Here is a 17,601-nt window from a genome sequence, read left to right as displayed (position 1 = left end):
GTTTTTGTAGGTGATCCATTAGACCAACTGCATAATTGGGATATTTAGATAAGTTTCAGGCAAAATACAATAATATTAAACAGACCTGAGAGAGGGTAAAGTCACTGAAAAGTATAAGCATTTTGCTTGAAAGCATCAAGTGTTCAGAACATTTCTTCAAATATCCTCAAGCCAAAACATGGGATAAGTTTCACCTTTGTACCCCAACATACAGTCTTCAAAAACATTATGCCAGTTCTCCCCATGAGTTAGGTGCTGTACATGCAACTAATCTCTTTAATGCCATTTAAATTCCATATTAGAGGGGGTTTAAGGCTTTGTAAAAGAGTGCAGCTTTCCAGTATTTTCCTAATGGGGGGAGGAGCGGCAAGACAGACAGAAGGACATCAGTTCAATGTTCAGCAGTGACCAAAAGAGTTATAAAGAGTCATTAAGAAAAGAACTGACGACCTCATCATGCCACTATATAAAATCCATATTATGCACATTTTGACTCCTGTATGCAGCTCTGGTCTCCACATCCTCAAGTAAAATGAAGTGGAATTAGAAAAACTATATAGACAGTCGAGGATTATCAGGCATATAGAAGAGATGCTGTACCAGGAGAGGCTAAAAGACTCAGCCTCCTCTTCTAAACTTAGAGTCAAAGAGTAGGAAAAGAAAAAAAACCAAACAAAAACAAAACACATGCTAGGGATTAGGGCTGTGCAAAATTTTGGCAGCCGTTTTATTTTGGAGGTGTTTCAACCCGTTTTGGTGCCCGAAACACCAAATCTAAAACCAAACAAAACCATCTGAAATGTTTTGGAGGTGGGCTTGCGGGGAAACAAATTCCGTCCAGATCACTGGATGGAGGTGTTGGTGAACGGACCCAGGGAGGCAGAAGGGCAGAGGCAGGGGGACGTGGAAGGTGGGAATCCACTTTCCCATGCCAGCACTCCATTCACCAACCAGTCTTCTCCACCACAGGAACTGCCAAGGGCATGGCTTCCATGTTGGGGTCCAGAGGCACCAGACCCTGACACTGGGCAGATAGGTAGCCACTGAGGTCTTGGTGCTCTCTCGCCAAGGACTTGGAGCCACTGCTCTTCGACCCCTTGGCCTACTGGGCAAGCCACAGCCAGATGTAGCAGGATCTGGTCACGGTTGCCTGGGAACACTCATCCTGTCCACCAACCAGTGTTCCGAGCAAGAGGGTGTTCAGCATTGTTGGGCATGTTGTGACACCACACCATACCTCCTTGGATCCTGGTTTGGTGGAGCAGCTGGTATTCTGAGGTGAACCTCCCACTGCTGGGGTTCCCCAAGCTCCACATGGAGATGGAATGAGTGCCACCCTCCTCACTCTGCCTGCACCCATTTCCATTTTTTATTTTTATTTTTTTTAAAAACATTTAAATGCCTCTCTGAGCTGAAGGCAGCACTTGTTCTTCCCCTGCTGGCTGGTGATACAGCATCTCCCTGCAGGACAAACTTGGAAGTGTGGGCTAGGGCTATGGAAAAGGAGGCCCAGGTCCTCAGCATGACATAAAACGGCACCCTGTTAGGTTGGGAGGCCTGATGGGACTGCTAGTGGCATGGGAGCCCCCAAGAAATGCCAGAACCCCCAAACTTCCCTGGTAAAAGGCAGGTAGGAGGCACCTTGTAACCTCCAGCCATCACATGCAAGTGCTGTCCTGGCTAGGGAAAGCCCAGACCTGTAAGATCTTCGAGAGGCCTGAGGCTTGCTGGTTGCAGTGGAGCCATGAGGCTCTAGGTGAGCGTAGCTGCCTGGGATGCCACCTATGAGGCATGGGCCACAGCATTAGGGGAGGGATGAGCTGTGGAATGGCTGTCACCCCTAGACATCAGGGGCCTAAATGGGTAGGATCCCACTTGGGAAACATCCGAATCACTTTTCCATCAAGGCATGGCAGGAAGAAGAGGCGCGGGTGGTTGGCTGGCCCAGAAACAGGAGGGTAGGCCGAGATCTCACCCACACTGGGAAGGCCCCCTGCTGTTCCTGCATGGAATGAATAGTGAAGAAGCCACAGGCTGGCAAGCCAGTAAGTGAAAACATAAATTGAGGTGTCAGGGGGTGAGGGATTGAGCAGGTAAAAGTGGAGAGGTACCTGGGGAGTTGGATGCGAGGCAGGTTATAGTGCATCATAAATCCAGTGTTTATACCACATCCACAAGTTTCTGTATCTAGGAGGTTGATGAAATGCAGGTCACAGGCTCGTCTGTGAAAAGTGGTTTGTAAATTCCCTTTGAGGATCAGGCCTGAGAGATTGGAGACAGAGTGGCTTTCTTCTGAGAAATGTGCCCCCACAAGTAGTTGGGTATTCTTGTCTGTAATAGATTGGATTAGTATGTTGGCAGGTTTTGCATTTCTTGTCATGGCACAGTCTGGATACATTTGGTGTGTTTTGGGCTGTAGGAAGTTTGCTTTTGGTGATGAGGTTGGCCAGGTTCAGTGCTTGTTTGAATTTACAAGCCACCTTTCACAGATGAGCCTATGAACTGCACTTCATCAACCTTCTAGATACAGAAACTCATGAACTCAATATAGACATTGGATTTATGACATACTAGATGTACCTGGGGAGTCATAACTTGCCTGACCTCTCCACTTTCACCTGCTAAACCCCCCTTCCCCCTCCCCACTCAGTCTGTGTCTCACCCCAACACTTCAATTTCTATTTTCACTGACTGGCTTTCTTGCCTGCATTGCATGCCAGCCTCTGGCTTCTCCACTATTCATTCCATCCAGGAAAAGCACACACACACCAACTAGATGCTTCCTCAGCCTGACTAAGGGTTTTTAAACCTGAAAGCTCACTAAGATACATTTCTCCATCTATTCAGTTGGTCTAAAAAGATATCAGAGGTACCCTCGACTGGTCTGTGCTGGGGTCAGGACCCAGAGGGGGGGGGGGTCAAAGGGTCAGGGGCCCACCACGAGAAATGCCCAGAGCAGGAAGCTTAGAATTCTGACTGGCCTGAAGGCAGGGCCAGGGCCTAAGAGGGAACCAAAAGGTCCCAGAGAGAGGACCACAGCTGGAGGGGGTGAAGGATTCAGTGTGCAAGGCATGGGCTACAGCTTAAACAATGCATGCCCCCATTGGCTGGGGTGGCATGACGACTGCCTGCAGGCAGTGCTAGCAGCCATGAGCAGGGAGCTCCACAAGTGGCTGCAGCTGTGTCGGCAGCAGGGGATGGGGTGGCAAGCGCTAACTGGTGGTCAGTGACCACCTGCAGATGCCCCCGGTGGTGTTGGTGGCAAGGGATGGGGTCTACAGGCAGTCGCCACTCGCCACAGCGCTTTTTTCAGGGGATGCACCAATCTCAGGGGGTGCATGTGCACCCACTACACATTGCCAGTGGGCCACAGTGTTAGGGGAGGTATGGAGCTGTGGAATGGACGTCATCCCAAGACACCAAATGGGCAGCCTCCCACCTGGGAAACGTCCGAATCAGTTTTCCATCATTCATGGCAGGTAATTGGCCCAGAAACAGGTGGGTGGGTGGAGATCTAACCAGCACCAGGAAGGCCCCGTTACATGCTACCATTCTGGCTGATTTCATCCCTGTGCCTTAACAATGTCATGAGTTTTGTTTTGAACAGTTTGAGATGCAGTTTTTGCACCCATCTCCTTGAAACCTGGCAGGCATCATGGCCTAAGAAGGGGCTACCATCCCTGTAGTTTTCATCTGAATCAGGAAACAAATGATAAAAGTTAGTTATAGGCATTTCAGTGATTCTCCATTATAGCCGAATCACCAATACAGCGTCGAAACTCCAAAACAGATTAGGCCAAATCGAAATGGAACAGTGATCTGAAACTCCAAAAAGAATCACTGTCCTCCGAAACAACCGAATCCAAAACCAAAACATAGCCGTTTCACGCTACCCTACTAGGGATCTACGAAATCATGAAATAAAGTGTGGATAATGCAAATAGGGAATTGTTATTTTACCAAGTCCCAGGATACAGGAACTGAGGGGCACCCACTGCATTAAAAAGGAGTAATGGGTTTAAACAACCAACCCCCCTTCCCCACAAAAAAAAACTCAAACCAAAGCCACAGGAAGTATTTCTATACTCAACTGTACAGTTAACTTGTGGAACTCATTGCTACAAGAAGTTCCAGAGGCAGATTGTTCCATTCATTTTTGAACATGGCTATACTAATTCATGGAGGACAGCCCCATCGAGAACCATCAAGAATAGCCAGCTGTATATCCTCCAACATCCCTAAGCCAATGATGTGGAGGCCAGGAATGGTAGGACAGGGGATGGATCACTCTAGAAGGAGACCATATGAACAGGGCACATTTAAAGCACTAAATTACAGCCACTGTAAGAGACAGGATGCTGCGACAAATGGACTTTTGGCCTGACCCAGCATGGCACTGCTTATGATTTAACATTCTTATGGGATGTAGGTTAGACCATGCATTTGTTTCAAATTCTAAAGCAAGTTACACAGTTTTACTGAGCTGCTAAAAAAAAAAAAAAAAATCAAAATTAACACTCATTCATGTGCCTCCTCCAAAGAGGAATTTATACCTCTTGGAAGTCATACTAATTGATAACACTCAAAAGTTATCATAAACTATTTCAAAATTAAAAGTTATAGTTCAAGATACAGGTATACTATTTGTTCTCATTCCTCCATAGTAGCTTACATAGTCTTTCAAATCCCATTTCAAGTCCTGTATTTCTTGAGCGGTTTATTTTGCTGTTTTGTTATAGACCCACACAAATGGAATTATAGTCAAAAGAAGGAGAGTGCATCTTATATCCAAGAAAGTTGCTTTTAAGAAAAAAAGTCAGATTTAACCCTTTTTAAAAATAAAAAAAAAGAAAGGCTGTAAACACCACTTTAGATGCTTTGAATTCAGGCATGAAAACATCTAGCAATTAAATGTATTTTCCATTACTTTTTCAAGAGTACTTAAAAAAAAAAAAAGGAGAGAGAAAGGAAAAAAGGGAAAAGGCCTAGTATTTCAGTTTTATAGCACTGCCCTAAACAAAGAGTAAGCAAGTAGGCTTAGTGGTGGCCACAGTTTCTTTGTAAAAAGCTAAAACAAGCCCAGAATCTCACATGATAGGTGAATTGTCTGTATAGCCATGTAGTGAGGTGATCTGACCTGACTCAGAGTCACTGCTATCTGACGAGGAGCTAGAATCACTGCTGCTGCCAGAGTCAGAGGAGCTGCTGCTCTCGCTTAGTCGGCTTGGGCCACCCATAATGTTTGGCAGAGTGTTGTTTTCAGCTGCAAGAAGAGGGGAAGTTAGACAGTATAGCAAAGTCTTATGACTACATAAACCAGAAATAGAAAGCCATACAGCTAAAGTTTGTGCTCCATGGGACTGACTAACTTTTCCAGGTTCTGGCCATTATTTTGGCTCCTTCTAAACATTAAAAAAAAAAAAGAAACTCACACTGCAGAGAATAAAGACGGGCAAGTTATAGAGGAAAGGCCTTACTCTTTAGAACAGATACAATTCTAGAATAGCAAACTTCAAGCAAAGATCTATGCCTACACACATGCACCAATGCATTCCAATTAGAACTGAGGATTAAATCAAGTTGACTGGAGTGTTCCAGGTAGCATTTTAGTTAAACTCAAACAAGCTTCAGTTAGAGCACCCCCCATGCCCATTTTGGAACACAGGATGCTGAATACATGTGACACAACATTTTAAAGTGGCTGTCTAATTAAAACACACCCTCACCCCACCCTGGGACACGTATATAGACACTTGGGAGTTTTGGTATCTGTAGTGCTAGAATCAGGATTCTTGGGGGGCAGGGGTTGAGATTACCAAGAGCAATTTGGTATTGGTACTAGATTAAATCAACAGTTCACATTTCAGAAGAATAGGAATTGCCATGCCAGCTTTAATAGCACTGGTTTCTGGCTAGAAAAGTAAATCAAGACACAAATTAATGCCACTAAGTACTACCCACTTTACACTTGATTGTTTTAGTTTGAGAACTTTGTTTTTTCCCTCTGCATGTCAGCAATTTTCAAACTTGCATGGGTCTAGTACATTACCTGAAGATTTGCCTGGAAAGAAGTAGCTATGGAATTAGCTTTAGTTGTTGTTCAAGTTAAATAGCCCTTCCACTGTCTCAAATGCTTTTTTGGAGAGAAGCACTGCTTTTCAAGTGAAATGCAGTGAGGATTCTTCTGTTCCCTGTAAGTTAGAAGTACTTCTAGTAGTAAATATACTCTTTGGTTATTCTTCCTGCTCAAGAGCCCAATAGTATTTTTTTTAAAAAAATCTGCGCTCTAATGAATGATTTTTTTTAACTGCATCCACCCATTGTATGTAGTCTTTCCTTACAGTATCAAAGATATTTAGATGTGTGTTGAACTCAGGAACCAAGCAAGATCTGCCTGCCAAGCTAATTCTATTTAAACAAGTTCTATTAGCTTGAACAGCAACAACCTCTCTCATCAGAAGTCTCTACTTTAGCAGCTAAAGTGCAGCATTTACTATTGTGGCATCTGCTTACACAATACTGATAGTTTTGAGGGCAAATTTTGCATAATGTTCCTTTGTATGCTGTGTTCTCGGTCAGAGTGTCAGATTTGGGAAAAGAAGTCTGCATATCGATATAACAGCTATACCCTTATTGAGAAGGGGAGTCCATTAAGAGCAACCCTAGACCATAGGAAAGTATGGCTGGAAGAGACCTCAAGATCAACTAGTCAAGCCCCCCGCTCAAGCCAGGATCATCCCTGACTATACCACTCCACTCAAATGCCTGTTCAACCTGGAAAAAATTTCCAGGAATGGCTAGTCTCTAGGCAGACTATTCCAATGCTTTACCACCCTCATGGTCAGAAAGTTCCTCCTGATCTCCAACCCAAATTTCTTCTGCTAAAACTTGAAGCCATTGGTCTTAGTCCTGTCCCCTACAGCCACAGGCTTTACTCTATAAATCACGCTGTTATAAAATCCCTACTTCCCCCAGTCTTCTTTTCAACAGACTAAATAACTTTAAATCTTTCAGTCTGTCCTCGTAAACCATGCATCCCAGGCCTGTAATCATTTTTTGTTGCTCTGCACAGACTCTTTCCAATTTGTTCGCATCCTTCTTAAAGTATAGGGCCCAAAACTGGACACTAGGGGCATTTACACACATGCTCCAGGGAGAGAGGGGGGCTTTAAATTAGAGCAACTCCAAAAGCTGATCTAATTAAACCACCTGGAGCATCTTGTGTATCAGCATTCCCGCACTGAAAAATGGTGGCAGGGGTGCTTTAACTAAAGCTCAAATGAAAAGCTCATTCGAGCTTTAGTGCATATTTAGATGTGTATTGAACTCAAACCAAGCAAGATCTGCCTGCCAAGCTAATTCTATTTAAGTTCTATTAGCTTGAATAGCATATATAGCTTGAATATATATATTTAGGTAAGTCTGTTTTGGAGAAAGGCCCTATCAGTTCAGCTACCTGGTTCCAAAGGTTTGGTACTCAAATAGCAACTGTTTTGGCTGCACTTGGACCTCTAAGTTTAGGCACTTGCTATCAGGCCTACAAGGCAAGACAGACTTCTGCAACAATGCACAGGGTACCAGAACTTTTGAAGTGACACTGCAAGGCTAACTAAAGATGGGAAAAGATATAGAATACCTTTGCTACCATAAGAGGCAATATGCCATCATTCGGACAGTAGCAAAAGCCGATTAGTCAGTTATGGGAGCATGACTTAAGAGAGCTGGAGTTACCAGAAGCCTTTGGAATCATGCCTGCGAGTCAAAGGAAAGGAAAAATGAAGTAGTGTCAGTTTCTGAACACATGCTTTAAAGTGTTTGTTGGAAGTCAGTGCAGCGCACCAACACAGCAGGTGTTAATGCATTTCATTGTATACTTCATGACTGACATGGATTCCTTCAAAGAAGGAAGTGAAGGCTTATTCCAATGAGGAGTGCTGGAGGGACTGGTATTAATAGGCCTCTACCTAGGTGTGACTCCTTACCAGTGTGCTTAGTTTTAGACTTACCAACAGAAATGCAACTACAAATTGGATGGAAAGAGGGTCTCCTGAACTCCCATAGGAGTCACACTGGACTCTACTCCACCCTGGGTACCCTCTGAAGACCCTAGTGGATATTTTCAAAACAGCACATACAGACACTTAGAAGGTCTTTGGCTAGGTCTTTGCCATCTGAAAGAAGATATCAGTACAAAGGGAGAGAGATTAAAATTGAATTTCTGTACTGCACAGAAGAATTTCTGAAGCATCTATTATCAGCCATTGTCAAAACAGACAGGATGACAGGCTATATGCAGTATAGCCTGTCTTGCTGACACCCCATATGATTAGAGATGCTAAAGCCAGGAGGCATAAAAGTTACTTTCTTCGATTTCTTAAAAATCTAGGAAAGAAGGATAGATTAAAACAGCTGCTGTGTTTTATTTGACCCAATACAGAAAACACTGTGCTAACTCATAAGTGAGCAAAATCCAGTGACTAGGAATTTCTTGCATTTCCAGAAAAAGTCTCATCAGTTACATCATGGAGCACAAACCCGATAAAGGAAATACCATTTCAAAGCCACCCCTGCCTCACACTCCCTCCCCTTGCTTTTGGAAAGCACTACAGTAAAAGAGCCCATTACGTTTGGCGTTTTGCTTCTTGGGGTTTAGTTGCCCATTGACATCCAAAAGTCTCTTTTCTAACTCTCTTTTTTTCTCAAAATTAAGTTCTTCTTTTGACTTTACTGGCTTCTTAGCTGTATATGAAGAAAGAACAGTTAAAATGTACATCCAAACCTGATAAGTTCTAGCCAATCACAGAATGATTATGTAGTTTACTCATGGTACACACATACCATGTTGTTTTCTTGTTTTTTTCCTTAAGCAAGCCACCACATATTTCTCTAGTTCTCTAAGTGTTGATGCTTTTAAAGTTTCAAAGTCTATTTCTATCTCATCAGGGTTAGAGTTTCTCAGTGAAGGCTCTCTTGACTGTATTATATGCACTACTCTTCCAAGTTTATCTCCAGGGAGTTTATTTATGTCCAGACTTAACTGTCTTTTTTCATCATAATTCATAGGCTTGGCACTATCCTCATCTTCTGACTTATGTGCCAATAAAACTTGCTGCTTGGTTTTCTTTGATTGACTGAGAGATAGAGGCAGAAAAAAAAAAAGTTAGTGCATTGACAGCAATTTAAAATAATTTAGGACACCCACACAATCCTACACACTTACAGGTTTAACGCCAATTTTTTCTTCAGTTTTTTTGTGTACTTTATCTTCTTTTTTTTCTGAGTCACATTTTTCATTTTAGATTTTTCCTTGCTTCCTCTCTTTTCTTTCTTAGCCATTCCTTTTCTCTTCCTGGGTTTGGGGAAAGATGTTTTGGTCAAAGCCCGCAACTGCTGTTGAAGAACTTTAAGCTGTCAAGGGAAGATAGAAAAGCCTGCTTGAAATCATTACACACATTACTGCATAGGGTGAAACTGGCCCTAGAAGTCATTGGAGACTTTTGGCAGTTGGAATGGCACCAATAGGATGTTTATTAATGTTAACCTTTTTATGCTCCGACTAGCCCAGCTCTTATAAATGGGGAGGGACTTGCATGAAAAGAAAAAAAAAAAAAAGTCAAAGGAATGTTTTTGCGAACAGGTACATTTGTATGTGGGCTTGTCCACATGCATCTCCTCATTCTATGGAACCATGAAGTTGACCTTTTACAGCCATATTTAAACCAAGACAAAGCATTCAGAACAGACCTTGAAAATAGTTCTATTTGTTAGGGCTGTGCAAAACTTTGGTTGCCGATTTGATTCAGAGGAGATTTGGCTCAATTCAGCAGCTGAATCTGAAATCGGATCAGGGGATCAATAGAGGTCTGAATCGATTTGGACGCTTTGAATCGATTTAAAAAGATTTGAAGAGATCCAGGCAGTCTCCACTCACCGCCGCAGGGAGCTGGTATGGAGTTTGGGTCCAACAAGTAGGGGCGGGCAGGAGGAGTGGGGAGGGGACCATGAGGGGTCTCCTGCCAGGCCCCACCCCCTGCTTGGTCCCCCAGTCCCTCCACCTGCTCTCCCAGCCCTGTCAATGGCTGCCCGACTCAGCCCCAGCATCCTGGCACTTTTTAAAAAAAAAAAATGCCCCCACTCACTGACTGCTTCAGTGGCAATTAGGGCTTCTGGGGGCTCATGGCAGAGCCCCCCCAATGCAGCATGAGGCAGTGGGGATCGCCCCCTGCCTGGCAGAAGCCGGTGAGTGCAGGGCTTTTAAAGAGTACCTGGATGCTGGGGCCAGGCAGTCATTGATGGGGCTGGGGCCTGTTCGATTCAGAGATTTGGCCGATTCAGTGGTGGCTGAATCAATTTTGGACAGCGATTCAAATCAAATTGAATCCCTGTCCCTCGACTTGGCCAAATCTGAAGCGAATATTAGCCATTTTGCAGGGGCCTACTATTTATACTACATATAGATTATTAAAAGGATGGGCAAGTCTAGTCTAATTATATTTTCTGGCTAATTCTACCATGAAAGAACTGCTTATACACACACCCCCAGATAAAAAAAAAAAATCAAGCAGCATACATGCTTCTTGGTACCATTTATGGGCCTTTCAAACCATTAAATTCAGTGGCCAAAATTATTGCGCTTTATATTAGTTTCCAGCTTTTTGGCTAATGTGCTACAATAAGAAACATTTTGTTTTGAAACTAGTGATTTTTGTTTTGAAATTAAATCTTTACCCAGATATTAGAAATGAACACTAAAGTCTCCCACAACCAAGTTTACCTTAAACCAAGATAAACTGCTTGAACCCAAAAGGCAGATATTCTCCTCCTCCCCCCACTAGCAATCAAAGAAAAAAGATTCAGTTATTTGTAGAGCTTGCCAGCCATTAGAAGTTTCACATTACCATTAAGCTGAATGGATTTGAAACCATTTTTAAGACTAATCACAATTAATTATGAGCACAAGCAATAAGGAATGAGATTTTAAACAGTATTGGCAACTCATATTCAATAGTCATTCTAGTGATAGAAGTGCAGGTCCGTGGTGCCTGTAAGGATTTAACAGAGGATGGCAATATGGTTTGTGAAGCCATTTTAGGAGTCAGAAAGCCCATTAAAAAGAAGTCTAGGCTAGAAGAAAGTGGAACAGAGCTAAATGGATGGATTAATTGAAGAGTCAAGAGCTAGATCCATGACTCCAAGAGATGTAGAGTAAGCAAAGCAATGGAGCTTGAGCAGCTTATCTTGCTATTTATTAGCTGCCTTTGTCTTCTTTTGAAAAGAAAGAGGCGATTGTAATTAGATCACTAAGCAAGTCAACCCCAGGTGGACTTAGGCACTTTGAAAAGAAAAAGAAAAAAATAGTGTTCAGTGTAAGATTTCTCTTAGCAGGTAAAAAATGTATTTCCCAAAAGCTCCAAAATCATCATCTAGAAAATTAAAGTCTACTGTTAGAAAAATCCATTGCCTTCCAGAAAGTAATAAGGCAGACTTTCACATGAGAACAAAAAAAATGCTACACCAATACTTAAAGTATTTTCATACTAGCTTGCAGTTCTAGGGCTTAGAATGGAGACCTGCGAATGAGAGCTAGCCCAGACACTGTAGCTAAGGACAGACATTCAAAGAGCCTAAGCTGAAACAGATTCCATCTTTGCAGGTTAGTCTAACCTGGTAAGGCTAAATCAATAAGTTTTGTAACTGTACAGGCATCCTAGAAATGCCACCACATGCCTGCAGTGGCTCAGGCTAGAAGCCAGGGGGTGCTAGAGCAGCCCTCCAGTCCCTTCCACAGAAGGGAGCTGAGGGGCATGTGGCCAGACCCAGCAGGGTGCTCCGATTAGCCCAGCAGGGAACTGGCAAGTGATAAGTGTTTATCACCCTCCAACTCAGTTTTTAATCACCCCATTAAGAAAACAGGGACATTACCAGCTACCTGTCGATTCAGCACAGACCATAGCCAGCATGTGGTCTGCTAGCTAATACACAGACACCTAAGGCAGAGGGGAGGGGGAAATTCCTGCTTAGCAGGGAGTGGGGGAAGGGGGGGAGCAGCCTGCAGTCTGGCTTCCCCCCCTCCCCCACTCCCTGCAGAGGGGTTGGGCCAGCCCTACTGTGGAGCAGAGCCCCACCCAGCTCAGAGAACATACCGGGATGCTGGAGGAGACTGGTTCAACTTGAACCAGCAAAGGGTCTGGGACAGACATTGCATAAAACTGGTTTGACCCAAATCAGTTAAGTCTGATAAACCTGGTTGAATGTAGCATCTCAAACCAGTTTTGCCATTTTCAAACTCATTTATGTGCACTGAACAGCTGTTCTATTACAGGTTTAAACCAGTTTGATTATTTAAATGGCCCCTAGCCTGTGAGTTTATAATGGCCATACACACTGCTGCTTACTTGCTCCTGAAGCTTTGCAAGGCGCTGTACTCTTTCATCTTCTGAGTCTTCAGAAGAGGACTTTTTTTCAGAGGAGTCTTCACTGCTGCTTTCAGTAGAAAAAGCTTTTACTAGTTTAGTTGTGGAGTGTGACAGAGGTAGCTTTGCAACAGGTTCATCTGGAATTTTAGCAAACTGTCTCTCAAAAATATCCTTTAAAAAAAAAAAAAAACAAAAACAAAAACACAGAACAAAACCATACACGACATACAATCAGAATCATGTCAGTTGGGGAGGAGGGGTAACTTTCTTTATAGAACAGAAATCAATAGTTTTACAAGCTTTAGAGGCTAGATATTACTTTAAGACATGTGACAACGACTTATTGGTTCAACTCCTGTAAGAACCTAGTGATTCTCCTTATTTTGGGTAGGCTAACATTTTAAAAGCCTGAAACTTTAGATTGAGATTCAATAATGGGAACATTAAGTTTGTCTAGTGATAACTCACCTGGAGTTTTCTTGCCAGAGCAACCACTTCATGGTCTGGAGAATTATATTTGTAGCAGTTCATAAACATTAACCGAACATCTGCAGCAAATTCTTGTGTATCTTTATATTCATAGTTATCCATTTTTTTCTACAAAAAAGGAGAAGGGTTTAGGAGATCACAGCTTTAGAGCTCCACAGTACATTCCTGGAACTAAAAAGGTAAAAATACAACAATCAAAAGAAGAATAAAACCAGAACTTAAACTTAAAACATTGCTGTTGTATCTGGACTAGTAGAGTTAGCTTATTATAGCAGCTCCAAAAACTAAATATAGAAAAATGTGTTCTTCTCTCTCCATTTATGTTGCTGATAGCCGATTCCATGGGTGGATCTAGGATTTTGAAAAGAGGGGGGCAGATGGTGTGGTGCATCACCATATATAAAAAAAACAAAAAACAAAAGATACAAAACACTTTTTTTTCCCTTCCAGGTCAAAAGAAACAAGAAGCTTTACTAATATGCTAGGGGTTGAGGGTTATATTATTTAGTTCAAGATCAAAGCAAAAGCAAATATAATTTTTATTGGAATATTCATTCATTTGCCATATCAGATATAACATAGAACATATAACACCACAAACTACACAAAAAGTAAATCCAAAGACATAGAACAAAACGTAGCCTTGAGGATCTTGACAATACATCCAAGGCTTCATTGAAAAGCCATTTCCATACCCAAGTTGATGTTCACCCAAGTTAAATGTTTTCGCAGTTGAATTACTGTTTTTGCTAGAGTTAAAAACAGATCTGCAGGGCTGTGATATAGAAGCTACATTAGAGGAGCAGCAACACAGACAGCAGAATTGCAGAAGAAAGGAGACTTTGATTAGTAGATCATAAAAAAGGGAGAGGGTTGTTAATACTTGTAGTATAAAGAGTTTAGATGAAATCAGGTAGATTATAATGAGCCACTAAGTCAAGCAACTCTCTCACTGCTGCCTGAATAGAAATACTGCTGCCACTGCTTTGCAAGGACCAGGCATCAAAAAAAGGGGGCATGACTGCATCACTGTAATGCTCCTGGATCTGCCCCGGCTAGTTCAATTAAGCTTTGTTAATTAAATTAACCTAATCAATTCTAAGCAGGGTAAAAAACAAACAAACAAATCTAGCCTTTTTCAGTACTAGTGTTAGCTTTTGAAATAGTTTGCCTTTCATTTTGTTTGTGTGTCCTATACTGCATGCTTTGAATATAGCATTTTTTGTATTGCAATACTGAAAAAAAAAGAATTAAAGGATGACAGTACTTTCTTTAAAATAAACTTCAGCACAGACATTCTCTAAGAAAATGTTTTGGCACAGACGCACAGAACTGGCCAGTACAGTTTGCTGTACATGGTACAGGAGCAGCATGCCAGATGTTCACTGCTGTGAAGAAAGATGTTACCTCCTTTCCTTGCTGCCAAAATGCATGTGAAGAGGCTATTTAAAACACCAATTTTGGGTGGCAAAAAGGTGACATCTTTTCTGCACTAGCTGGAGGTTCATTGTTTTGAGGTGAGTGCTAGGTGTGTATTGAGGGGCTAGTAACCCTCTAGCTCAATTCCATTACTGCTTTCCCTTCCCCCCCTCTGGCAGCAGCTAGGGCATGTACCCCACTTGCACACACTGCTATGGCTAGAAAAAGCTGAGCAACTGACAGCTTTATTTAAATTCAGGGTTTTAAATAATATTTGGCCCCAATTAAAGAGGGTATTTGTTAGATAGCCAAGGAACTTTAGGGCACAAGATTCCACCAGAAGTGGGCACCTATCTTGTCCCCCCTTCCCCAATTTAGTCCCTTAGTGTGTTGTTTTTTTTTGTTTTGTTTTTTTATATACATGAGGGCTGTGGCAGGCCAGTAGGGGGCACTCCTGCGTTGAGCTGCCCACCTCATTGTGCCCGCTCCCCTTCCAGGCTCTGAGTGCCCTCCCTGGGGTGCCTCACATCCAGCTGATCCCTTTCCTGGAGCACACCCGCTAGCCTGGGGTTCCCACTGCCACCATCCAAGGCTCTGGACCCAATTCTGGCTCTGCGCACCTTGGAAAATGCAGGCCTGATCGTCCAGTGGGTACTAGACCCAATACAAGCACTTGGGGCACTTCCCCAAGTCAGGGGCTTATTAGAAAAAGTCTCCCTTAGTCCACAGACCTAAGGGGCCTCCTCAGCATAATTTAGACCCACCTCTCAAAAAGTCTCCCACACCCGTCACCAAGGAGAACTTTATTGATTACAGGGGGCAGGGTGAAAACGGGATAAAAAGGTAGAGCAATATCAGAGGAATCCCATAGAGCAAACTAAAAGGCTACCTCAGCTATTCTAAACACGCATCCGAGTTACTGTAAGCTAAATATCTAGTCGGATCTCGAGTAGCTTACTCACATGCATCATCCAGAGGTGGTTGGAGTTTTCCTCTGAAGGCAGGTCACTCTTTGAGCATGCGGTTATGAGGAGAGCGCCAGTTTCAGATTCAGCTGGATGACTGCATGGCTAATGGCTGCCTTCTTCCTGGCCCGGGCCTTTAAATAACCTCTCTGACCTCAGCAGCCCGGTCCAACTGAAGCTGCCAGTGCTGGCCACTAGCCAACCAATCTGAAAAAGCATCACTGGCTACCTGGGCCGGTGGGCTGGGCTTTTCCCTCCCCCACCCCAGGTGACCAGAGAACCCACACCTGAGGCACCAGGCCCCTGTCATGTGAGCAGGGAGGAAGATCCCCTGCCCTGAGGAATGCAACACCAGCCTCTCATGCTGGCAGAGACAGATCTCCGGAGAGGGGCACAGACGGTGGCCTTTCTGCCACAAGGGCAAATAGGAGCACTTTAATAGTAGCCAAGTGACTAAGTCTAAAGCTGTTCCTTCATTTAAAGGTGAGGCAGCACCTAGAATTGAGATGCATGGCTTTTGCATTTTCAGGTAACATTATAAAAATGGGCAGGTTCAAACAGGAAATACTAGAAGACTATGCAAAAATACCTGTGAACAATCAGGGTTAAAAACAGAACAAAACAAAAAAAAAAAAACCACCAAACACTCTTGGGAGAGTGAATGTTTGTCCATGCTGTGCCTTGTCTCAGAAAATAATATAATTCTCCAGCACCCCCACCCTCAGCAAGTTGACAGTCACCCAAGACTCTGGTGCTCCAGCAGAGCAGAACACTCCCCTCACAAGCCCCATGCTGTGCTGCAGGGAAATTCAGAATGACTGCAGGCAGTCTGTGTCGGCCAATCAGGGCTGCCCCCATGCACTACTGGCACCTAAGGAAGCCTGCAGAACATGGAGATGTGTGCACAGGCTACTCTTTCCCAACATGCCAGCTGCAGTGTCAGCATTGCAGGCTCTCATCATTCAAATGTTTGTGCATGCAGCTCTGGAAAAGTTTTTGTACCAGGAGAACAAACCTGGGAGAATTCTCCTTGAGTATTTAAATATTTGTACACAGCCTTAAATAGCCCCTAGAAGTTTATATACAGCTAAGGAAAAAAAATAAAAATAAAAATAAAAATTCTACTCATAGCTCACTTGAATCATAAAGAGAATGTAATTTAGGATCCTATATTCATTTTAGTTAAGATCGGATTAGCCTACAGGCAAGAAAAAGAGTTTTGTCAGTCATCTACAATACAAAACAGCCAACATATTCTTTGAATAAGCCACTGTGTATAGAAAGATGTAGTCTCTGTGCTTGTTTATTTCTTTCAAAAGAGGAAGTTTGTTACATGTTTTCAGGTTACACTTAAGATACCTTGTTAGGGGACCAAAAAGCCAGAAATATATTCAAGTCTGAAGCCACTTACCTTAATAATACCAAGGTCCATAGGGCATTTAATTATATCAAGTCCCAAGGCTGCAATATCTGCAGACTTATAAAAAGGCCAAGCATATGCTGCATGTTTCTTCAAAAACATTTCTTTAAGGATCTCATTGCAATGTTTCAGTTGTTCTGAAAGTTGAACTTTTTTGACCACCTCAGGAGACTGTTGAGAATCTGGCACATCTCGCTTTGGAAACTTCTCTGGTAGACTACAGTCATTCTCTCCTCTACATGGTTTAGCAACTTTTGGTTCATTAAGTACAGGAGAAAATTCACTGCTTGCTGTAAATAATGCAGTAGGAGTTGTAGTATCAGCCTTCCTTTTCACACCTTTTTTAACCTGAAATACAATTTTGCAGTTCTAATCACTTGAAATATTCTGAGTAAAAAAAGACAATCTCCTCATTAAATGGAGCAAAGAGAGGCAGGTTAGTAACCAGCTAGTTTAGCACATGGGAGAAGTCTCTTGCTTCTTACCACATACAGGTTCTGCTCATTCACAGCATTTTTTATTAAACGGCAGGGGCAACATATAGGGGGTGCATGTGCATCCCCTGAGCGTGGCAGTGCACCCCCTACAAAGAGGCATTGCTGACATGGTTGACAGCACCTATGGGTGGTTGCTGCTTACCACTGTCATATTGAATGTAGTAGTTTGAATGTTTGTAATCGTTGCCCATTAGCCAGTTTAGGAAGAAGACAAGATTCATCTTCTTATCTAGGCCATTGTTTTGGCCTACGTGCGGAAGGTCCTGACTTTGCTCAAAGTCTTAACTCTTGAATTTTATCTTTAGAGGCCTTTAACAAAGTTAACCTAAAAATGACCCTTAAGCAAACATCCCACATTCCGAGAAATCAAACCCTAGGAGCCTTTGAAAAGATTG

General features: G+C 42.9%; 1 protein-coding gene across 4 annotated transcripts in view; it reads right to left on the bottom strand.

Annotated features, from left to right (window-relative positions):
- The window catches only part of BRDT (bromodomain testis associated), a 59,923-nt gene that overhangs the window by 23,469 nt on the left and 18,853 nt on the right, over window positions 1-17,601 (bottom strand). For all 4 annotated transcript variants that reach the window (XM_019479025.2, XM_019479026.2, XM_006275070.4 and 1 more), the window contains 7 exons: window positions 16,701-17,057; window positions 12,885-13,013; window positions 12,396-12,587; window positions 9,221-9,408; window positions 8,839-9,131; window positions 8,626-8,739; window positions 5,138-5,263 (listed from right to left, as the gene is read on the bottom strand). In XM_019479025.2, the coding sequence (XP_019334570.1) occupies window positions 5,138-5,263; window positions 8,626-8,739; window positions 8,839-9,131; window positions 9,221-9,408; window positions 12,396-12,587; window positions 12,885-13,013; window positions 16,701-17,057 (1,399 nt within the window). The remainder of the gene's footprint in view (window positions 1-5,137; window positions 5,264-8,625; window positions 8,740-8,838; window positions 9,132-9,220; window positions 9,409-12,395; window positions 12,588-12,884; window positions 13,014-16,700; window positions 17,058-17,601) is intronic.

This window comes from Alligator mississippiensis, chromosome 5, assembly GCF_030867095.1.
Source record: "Alligator mississippiensis isolate rAllMis1 chromosome 5, rAllMis1, whole genome shotgun sequence".
Lineage (NCBI taxonomy): Eukaryota > Metazoa > Chordata > Crocodylia > Alligatoridae > Alligator > Alligator mississippiensis.
Note: the sequence above shows the minus strand (reverse complement) of the source record. Positions and strands in the feature narration are given on the sequence as shown.